We start from the raw sequence: 9,664 nt of genomic DNA, 5'->3' as shown, positions 1-9,664 counted from the left end.
GCGCGACTTTCTAGTTTAGTAAACTAATGGATATACTGTATGTATCTATGACAGTGGAGACAGTTACTTTTAGTTGTTGAGAACACTATGACCTCTAGTGGTGGTAGATGGTGATGCATGATCAGTGACAACTTAAAGGAGTAGTTCACCCTATTCTATTGGGTCCAATACATTTTTTGGTATTTGTTGCATTCCTAAGAAAATAATTTGATTGTAGTAAATTTACCCCCATTGATTCCGGATGGGGACCTGAATGCATTCGGGTCCCCATCCGGAATCAATGGGGGTAAATTTACTATATTCGAACTTAACCAAAAAATATTATTGAACTCGAGTCTCCATGGCGTGAGTAATCGATAGACAACGTCATTTTCAGGGTGAACTACTTTAAGCCCTGATGAACAGGCATGGCTTCTATGTCGGGCTTTGTTGGAACAAAGCTTTCCTGGGCCCATTACTACCATGAAATTGGCTTTAGATTTCGCAGTTGTTGTGCCACTTCCAAAACCTCAAAGGATATTGGTGTCAATACAAGAGGGCACAGAATGGCCACCAAAGTAAGGGCATGAAGATCCTTTTACTGTATATAAAAGATTGTTCTGGCCTAGTGGGCCTTCCTCTAGGTCTTGAAATCTGAATGAAAGCTCTCTGGAGCAGAAATTAACTTTTGCATTCAATAACGGGTGTTTTGGAGAATAGTATGGAAATGTCTCTCCTTGAGAGTTCATGTAAAACCCAGGGTATGAATGAGATTATTTCATTGTTCTCGTTTTAATCTCTTGGATTATAGTTTAGAAAGGCGTGTGAGGCAGCAATTGTTTTAGTACATATTTATTGGAAATACAGTCAAATAAAAAGGCATTTTATTATCGAGAAGACATGTTTGACAACTCATCTCGGTCAAAGAAAAACTCATTCAGACACGTGACATAATTTAAGTCAGTTTATAGGTGTGACATGCGATAAATAGTAGCTCACTACTGTTCGACCTAATGTACATTTTGCTTCAGTTTGCACATTACCCTACACAGCATTTTAATGGTGATGGCGGTTGGGGAAACCAACATCTCTTGAAAACGCACAAAGGCTAGCGAGTGGACTATCAATTGGTAATACAAAAATAGAACCAGGTAGCATTTCAGACTTGAAAAGTAAGGACAGACAGACACCTAACAATAGTGTATTTATCTCTTTTAAGCATCAATTCTCATTGAAATACTTTCTTTTTCTGGCAGGCATTAATTCTCTCCTTTGTGTTATTTCTTTTGAGACAGAAATAAACCTCTTCAATGACAACACGGGACAGTGGTTTGTGCATATGTGGCACAGATTGACAGGGCATGCAGAAAGCACTGTGTGACTACTGGAAAAGGAGGGATATCTTTACAAAAGCTTGTTAGAAAAAGGAGCGACAAGCCCTGATAACAGGTTTTCAGTGTGAGAACAATATTCTGGATTATTCTGGAAAGCACAAATAGCTGCATGGAAGTAGTTATGTAGACTAATGTTTTAGATTCAACTGCGGTCTCAAGATTTCTCATCCTCTCTCTTTTCTCTCTTCCTCTTAATCTTGCCATCTCAATCAGTCCAGCAGCTTTCAATTTCAGCTCACTGCTCGCATCCATTTTCTCTACTGGCCCAGTAGAGAAACCCATTACTACCGGGTTGCAACAGAGCAAATAAGATGTTCGCATTCTTAGGCTTCCTATGTTCATGCTGTCCTGTCCTCAAAATGAAGCCACAATGTTAAAATTACCACTCACTTTTTCAAAAGGCAAATTTCTTCATTAGTCTCATTGTAGCAAATGTGTGCATCTCTCCGATAAGCATTGTAAACATCTGGAATTAACTTACAGTCACATATAAGGCTATGTACAAGTACAAAATGAGCAGTAAGTGTAACATTGCAGTTACCTTTTCTCATGAAAACATAATCCTCACCTCTCCTTGCTCCCTGTTTTTCTGCCTTCATCTTTTCCTCCAAACTTAGTGTCTCTCTCACTCTGACCAGAATGCTGTTCAACAGCTCTTAAAGAAGCCCTCAGGCATTATAGCTTCCTTGAAAATTACTGTTAGGGAGTTGAGAGTCACATAAGTAACAATCACCTTCCCAGGTTTCTCCGCTGCTGGAGCAGTGCTGCCTGGTTGATGTTTTATCGCTGTAATGCTCTGATTGTCGTCCCTCATTTTCCTTCCCTCGTCACCTGAGCAGACTATAAAACCGTCACCTACATTCTTGCTGTCCCCCTGAACGCTCACTATAACTGAAGTCATATTCTGTTTGCCGCTCTGACTTTCTGCCTCCAGTTTGCAAGTGCTCTCCTCTGACCTTTTTTTGAAATAATCTGACCCAGAGTCCCCAGTGGCCATGCCAGTCAAGGTGTCCGGCCCTGGTTCGACACCTTGTGAATCTAGCTTGCTGACCGTGGTGACAATGTCTTTTGGTCCTGCCTCCAGCGTAGAAGCACAGCTCTCTGCAGGGTTGGGTGTAGACAGCAGGATCTGTCTTGTTTCACAAGTCCCTCCTTCTAACCTGTCAGTCATGACCGCTTCCCCTGTGTCTGTGTCTCTGTTCACCAGTTTCAGATTGTCGTCTGTTTCCTTCACCTCCAGTTCAACCTCTCGCTCCAGGATAGGAGGAGAACTGCACTCTGAGCGACCTAGGAGAACAAGAGGTGGACGGATGGACAGACAGACAGGGGAAGATAGAGAGATAGATAGATAGATAGAGGAAATAAGTTAAAAGATATGCATCATTATATAATGATGAAATGATAAGTTTGATAACTCCTGGGTTACAGTTACAATTACTTATTGAATGTCTAAATGGATAATACCATGACCATTAAGTGGAGACTTAAGAAAAGTAACTAATTTGTATTTTTTTAAAACCAACCGTATACACTGTCATCACGCATCTCGTTGGTGCATTCAGACTCCTGTCTCTCTTCAGCAGTGTCTTCTGAGTCACACTCCATAGGATCCTCTACCTTTGCAGGGTGCCGGAATTTTCTGGGGGGTCCGTGGGGCCCTCGTTTGCTGACCCTCTGCGGTTTCTTCCGTCGGATGATTCGACGGTACATGCCTCTCTCGCCCTGGTCCACGTCTGTGCTCATGGAGCGTGTGAGGGAGAGGCGTAGCCTGGGGGGAGCCTTCTCAGGAACCTTCTCTGTACTCCGTAGGTCCATGGCAAAGATATTCTTTTGCAGACAAAGGATGGAGGGAGAGAGATAGAGACAGAGAGATAGAGATAAAGACAGAGGCAGAGAGACAGATGAGAGAGAAAGATTATCGTCATTGTTGACATGCTGTCTCGGTGGACCAGTCTTTCTTTTAGTTACATTGCATTACTATGCAAAAAGTGAGGCTGATAGAACTGCTTTTTTGACCAATAACCTGAAATCAGCATCCGCCTCCACCACCACCAGCATGCATATACATTACAGTTACAGCATAAGCTCACAACACTGGCACCTGGTGAGCTTGTAGATCGAGCTTGTACACGACACCAGCACATAACTAAGTATAAATCAGGCTTAACAGATATGACAGGTTGGAAGGCTATACCACATTGATAATGCACAGGCAGGCAGTGGTTGAAAACAGAATCTCTGGCGCAGGTCACACGCTGTAATGTTTTAAGTTATATTATATTAGATTATTGATCCCCATGGGGAAATTAGTCCTGTGAATAGGAAAGAGAGTGGGGATGCCCATGCAGACTTTCTGTAGCCTGCATGGGATGAAGGACAACTGGAACAGTGACCCCCCAAGAGGTGCGTGATAATTAAGACTGTGGACAAGGAGAGTGGAAAGTGCCCTTACCCGCAAAATCAGCCTCCTGGGTCTGAGACCTTTCCTACGATAGGCGAGAGCTCTGTCCTTCTCCTCCCTGAGAGAGAAAACACAGAGAGAGGGAGGGAATCGAGGCAAAGGACAAACAGACAGATTGAGAGAGATGCGAATGAAAAGCTGCTCTAACTAGAACTTAAAAAGAAATTTGAAAACAACAGCTTTTCCAGGAATACTCACTTCTCTTCGTATGCCAGCACCAGGCGTGGGTCCAGTATATGGTCCTCTGGTTCCCAGGTACTGTACCTGCCAATGGACACCAACAGCGCATCCACTTTTAGCTCCAATTAACCGCTCCATTAGCGCATCTATTTATGTGTGCAACAATGTTTCTATGTCTATTTTTCTAGAATCTATCTAGAATTCTATCTGTATAGCCTTATATACCGTAACATCCTGAGTGTTCATTTAACTATGAGAGCGTACAAATGTAACCAAATGTCCATTTATCAATTAACACTGTGTACACTGTATGCATGCATGCCTGCCTGCCTATCTATATACAAGGAACCATAATTAATCCACAAATGCATTATGGTTCCTGGAAACATTGGCATGAGATCACTCAGTGATGACTCAAGGCTTACTCACTTCTGAGGCCATCCCTGCCACTTCAGTAGATATTCCACATTGCCCTGGTGACGGGAGAGAGACATGGACACTGGATGAGAGGAACAGCATGGTTGCTAATACATTCATACAATCCGCACATAGAATGTTGTTGTCCATTGAAATGTAGATTGCAATGGACACAAGTCTGTGTGTGTGTGTGTGTGTGTGTGTGTGTGTGTGTGTGTGTGTGTGTGTGTGTGTGTGTGTGTGTGTGTGTGTGTGTGTGCGCACGCGTGCGTGCGTGCGTGCGTGCGTGCGTGCGTGTGTGCCAACCATGAAAAAAGGGTGACTGTCACTTTAAAGTGTGGAGGGGGGATCATGGGTTATTTTCCCCTCTCTCTCCCTCTCTCTTTAAATGGTGATTCTGAGGGTGACGTCAATGACAGCGGGGCTGGGTGGCCTCCAAACATCTTCTCTCCTATTGTGATGACGTGACCGCACACATGGGCACGGGGGTAGGGTGGTAGGCCGGCCCGGGTACATACGGGCTGGTTTAATAATGTAGTGGGACTTTCTAGAACATTAAACCAGTGGAAATAGGTGGGGCCATGGTAACATGTAAACAACATGGTGTGTTGCGCAACGCGCGCTCACCTCCACCCATTCTGAAACGATTCCACGGTGATGCACTGTATGTACGGCTGTGGTGGGCGCCGCGGAGACGTTTACATCGGCTGCAGTTACACAACACGTTGCACGCTATAAGAGACCATGAGCATGTTCTGTTCATATACTAACTGAAGGATTCGTTCCGTGTTGTTATCACCTATGTGTCATCCTCGCACACACTGTCATCTAGCGGATTAGTTATCCAGTTACACAGTAGAGTAGCCAAAATGTATCCATTCGTAACTCTGAGAGCGTGCAAATGTAACCAAAGTGTAACAATTGTAACAGTTTTGGTAACAAAATGTAAACACATGTTTACAATTTGGTTACAAATGTAACTAAAAATGTTACTAACTAAATTGTAACAATTTGGTTACAAATTCAATTATAACCAAATTGTAACAATTTGGTCACATTTTGTATGCTCTCGGAGAAACACTAAGGATGGATGTGTATGTTATGTACTGTATATCACGCAGCGGTATCAATCAATAGATCATTATCGTGATCACGCAGTACTAGTGAGTGACATTACGCAGCAGTTTCACCCAGATACACACCCGTCCTCTCCGTTCCCCTACTGGCGTAACCTACAAATAAACTGCGTAGCCCGCACCACATTGGATGATCCTATACCAGTTGTGTTCTCAGGACGCACACACACCCCCTTTACATTTACTACGATCATCATCATACCGTACAGTGTGTGTAGAGCCTCCTGCCAGCCGCTCACACACGCAGCACAAATATTAAAACGCACATCGCCGTAATCGCGGGTATAGCCTATATATAGGATGTGTTTTTAGGCATGAAACAATGTCAAACTTTTGCGCAGTTGTTGATAATAATAGATCACTGTCATCACTTTGCGTAAACTATAAGGAAACTGCGTAGCCTACTTTTGATCGGAGGTGGCTGGCCGCCAGTGGCCGGGGTATATTTTTATTAGGAACATGAGACTTTATATCGGCCATAATAAAAGCCCCGCCAGGAATAATAAGTTATGTGTGTTGTGTTAAAAGTCCGATCCATCCATCTTACCTTTCTGACTCTCTTCTTGGTTATCGATTCAACTGCAAACACTTGATCTCCTATTGACGACAGTTCCATCGCTGCTCCGCACGCTCCGAACAGCACGCAACTGAACGGGCTCTCTAATTTATCGTCCTCCAGAATAACAAAATAATAATAAGTGTCCCCTGCTGCAGCTGCAGCCCCAGTCTGAACAACTTGTTCGTTGTGTTGTTGTTGTTGTTGTTGTTGTTGTTGTTGTTGTTTTCCAGCTGCCACCCTGATGTGTTCTGATCCGGATCCTCCTTGCCTCTCTCTCTCTCTCTCTCTCTCTCTCAGTCTTTACGGAGTTTTTTAAAATCTGCGACACATCAACACTGGATAGCGCGTGCTGTGAGTCGGGCGCGCCCCCTTTTCCATTGCGATGCGTCGACGAGCCCCCAAGAAGCGTGCACGTGGCCACGAGTCCGCGCACGCAAATTGGAGCAGAGTGCAGAAGAGGGACAGAGCGAGGGTGGGGTGGGGGGGTAGGGAGGGGCGAGAGGAGGAAGAGGAGGGTCAAAACAGGAAGGTTATTGTGAAACTAAGTTCTGAGGAAAAGAACACTGTGTTATTATGTGCTCTTACATGTGTTATTAATGACAGGCCATTTAAAAAAGAAAAATAATAGCTTGATTTCTCAGCATCTCTGATATAAAAATCACAGTTAAGCTTACAAACCAGACCTAATACCAAAGAAAAAGGTGGGGGTGAAAAAAGAAAGAAAGAAAAACATGATGTAGCCTGCTCATTAAAGATGGACCAGAATTATATAACCGTTTTTGCACGGAATTCAAGTTTACTCAAGTGCAGCTCGAGGATGAAATAAAGTGTTGGCTATTTTTATGTAACAGTTGAAAAGCCAGGAAAGATCACAATCTGCATTGGAAATGAAAGCCTCGTTTTCTGCTGGGAATACCCACACACACTTCCAGCTGTTCTAGAGCTCTTTGAAACCACTCCACAGGGCTGAAAGTCATTTTTGTAAGTGTGTGAACAAATACATTGACGATTGGCATTAGCCTAATCGATCATTGATTATTTTTTTGATGGATAGACATGTAGGCTATGATCAAGACCCTATAGTGAAAGGATGTTCATCCAAAGTTTCACTTTCTCTCTCTCTCTCCACACACACGCACACACGCACGCACGCACGCACACGCATACACACACACACACACACTCTCTCTCTCTCTCTCACACACACACACACGCACGCACGTGCACACGCGCGCGCGCGCGCGCGCACACACACACACACACACACACACACACACACACACTGAGTCACACACACACACACACACACACACACACAGATATGCAGGGAGGACAGCAGACAATTACAGCTAGTTTACATCGTGACAAGTAGGCAATGGTAGGGCTCTGACACAAAATCCTATTTCTTTCATTGAAACTGCCCCATATCAGTTTACTCATGCAGTAAAACTCTTCTTTACATCCCCCCACCCCATATCTCTCTCTCTCTCTCTCTCTCTCTCTCTCTCTCTCTCTCTCTCTCTCTCTCTCTCTCTCTCTCTCTCCCTCTCCCTCTCTCTCTCCCTCTCTCACACACACAGGGGCCCATGGTCAATTCTCTGCACCTGGAACACTTGCATCACTTACGGGCACTGGGTGTCATGGTAACTGTTTCTACGGAGACGGTTGAAAAGCTGGATGGATGGAGGGGAGGGGGGGCAAAGAGGGGCGGGTGTTGTTGATAATGACACCATATGTCTGAGTTACATCGTTCCCCGCTGACCCCGAAGTTGTGACTTTTGACCTTTTTTTTGTCATAACTTGGGGACATATTTCTACCGATAGCGATGTCGTTCAGAAGAGGGACAAACACAGCATAACATGACCGTTATCTGCCTGGATACTAGCCTACTACTAAAGCTGAGTTGAGAGCAGGGAGTAGAAAACAAGGAACGACAGATCGCACCGCACATTCCCACCCACGTTATGACTCATGTCAGGCTATGACTCATAATAAACGTGCCAGTAAGACCAGGATCAGATCACCCTCAGTTCTTTGTAACAGGCGCCCTGGGGAGTGGGGCTATCTATCAACAAACCACTAAATCCATATGGGCTACCGGGAAATCTAAACTTTTATTTCAAGTCGCGCGGCCGCGGGGCTGCACTTCATTATAGCGTGTAGCCTACGTAGATGTAGCCTACAGAGGTTCAACAAGGTTGCATGCACTTCTGGGAAACTCCTAGGTTCCCGACTTCCCGTCATTCCACAAGTCTGCAATATAGTTTCGCTATTAGGCCTTTATTACACTGCAGGGCTGAAATGAGATAGGAAACTGTGCAGCCAGGAAGTTAAACCATGTTTGAAGTTTTTTTTTTTTTTTTTTTTTCATGAAACAAAAATATGGTGGCACTGTATAGGCATGCAATAATTTAATTAATAATCTGAAATATATGTTGGCTTTATGATATGCAAATGTACAGAAACATGGGTTTATTGCCCTTCCCATTGAGCTCTTTATCACCAACCAAGTGAACCAACCACTGACTGACAAGAAGTTGTCTTCGGACTGTGCATAAATATTGGCATCACAGTTCATGGTTTCAAGTCTCATTAGTATTGGCCTAGGCCTACTCTTACATTAAAAGTCTGAAGAACAGACCTACATTTTGAAAACCAACAGGGTTGAGTGAGAAGCTGTCAGAGGATGTTCTGGTTCTTGCAAGTTCAAGTTCAAGGTCCACCATTTTACATGTGAATTTTGCGTTCTCGGATTCAGCTACACGTGTGTTTAATATCAGGCCTACATGGAAGAAGAAGCTCAAGCTGATCACCATTGTCTCTGACCCTAACAATAAATAATAGAAATACTGTTCCTACGAAACAGTGTGGGCTCGCATGGAACACCATGTATGGGCGCGGTCATTCTTTTGAGGAGAATAACCTTTGTCTATAAGGTTTTGGTATAACACACTGATATAACATACTGGTCTCGAGCCCACGCGCTGTTGTTGTGATTTATATCAGGTCGCACTTGTTGGTTGTGATGTCACCAAGAACGCTGCTCCTCATTGGCTAAGGGCCCTGCCTTTGTACTGTCGTTGATTTTTTTTAGGAGAATAAACTTGACCTATAAAGTTTTGGTATAACTTGGTCTCGCCTTTCAGCGAGCCCACAATGAAACTAGAAAGATGAAATTCTGAGAAAAAAAAAGTGTGGTTGTAGGCAGCCTACTGACACAAGTCAAGAGGAATCAGCAAGGGGAAAAATCACACCTAGAGTGAAGTGAGGGGTGCTATTTATGAGTTTATTTCGTTAAGCGTAACACAAAGCCAGATGATGGAGTTTAGCTCCTTCCAGGAGCACGGCTCAAAAATTAAGTAATAAACTGAATGTATATGCTTAGTAGCCTAAGCTACATTTTCATGTGGCTTGCCAATTTCAGCCAATCAGGAGAGAGTAGGCTACCCATTTATCAGCTTCCATGTTATAGTGTAGCCCAATGGTTCTCAACCTGTGGGTCGGGACCCCCAGAGGGGTCCCCAAATTATTTTGGGG

At 43.9% G+C, this 9,664-nt stretch overlaps 1 protein-coding gene across 1 annotated transcript; it reads right to left on the bottom strand.

Moving 5' to 3' along the window:
- Window positions 1–879: 879 nt before the first annotated feature.
- Window positions 880–6,409, bottom strand: cbx7a (chromobox homolog 7a). Its single transcript, XM_080722926.1, has 6 exons — window positions 6,115–6,409; window positions 4,444–4,487; window positions 4,033–4,098; window positions 3,826–3,892; window positions 2,897–3,200; window positions 880–2,660 (listed from the first exon to the last, which is right to left on the bottom strand). The coding sequence occupies exons 1-6, from the start codon at window positions 6,181–6,183 to the stop codon at window positions 2,020–2,022; spliced, it is 1,191 nt and encodes a 396-aa protein (XP_080579052.1). The 5' UTR covers window positions 6,184–6,409; the 3' UTR covers window positions 880–2,019.
- Window positions 6,410–9,664: the final 3,255 nt, after the last annotated feature.

The sequence above is a fragment of the Nannobrachium achirus genome, assembly GCF_963921795.1.
Source record: "Nannobrachium achirus genome assembly, chromosome: 4".
Lineage (NCBI taxonomy): Eukaryota > Metazoa > Chordata > Actinopteri > Myctophiformes > Myctophidae > Nannobrachium > Nannobrachium achirus.
The sequence above is the reverse complement of the archived record's forward strand: the minus strand, read 5'-3'. Positions and strand labels throughout refer to the sequence as shown.

Bases quoted from the DNA above. Each gene is read 5' to 3' on its own strand.
- cbx7a (XM_080722926.1), bottom strand. From the start codon at position 6,183: ATGGAACTGTCGTCAATAGGAGATCAAGTGTTTGCAGTTGAATCGATA. The intron at 3,893-4,032 runs GTGAGTATTCCT...TTTCTCTCTCAG, and splicing joins GTGCTGGCATACGAAGAGAA to GGAGGAGAAGGACAGAGCTC. The intron at 3,201-3,825 runs GTAAGGGCACTT...TGTCTGCAAAAG, and splicing joins CCAGGAGGCTGATTTTGCGG to AATATCTTTGCCATGGACCT.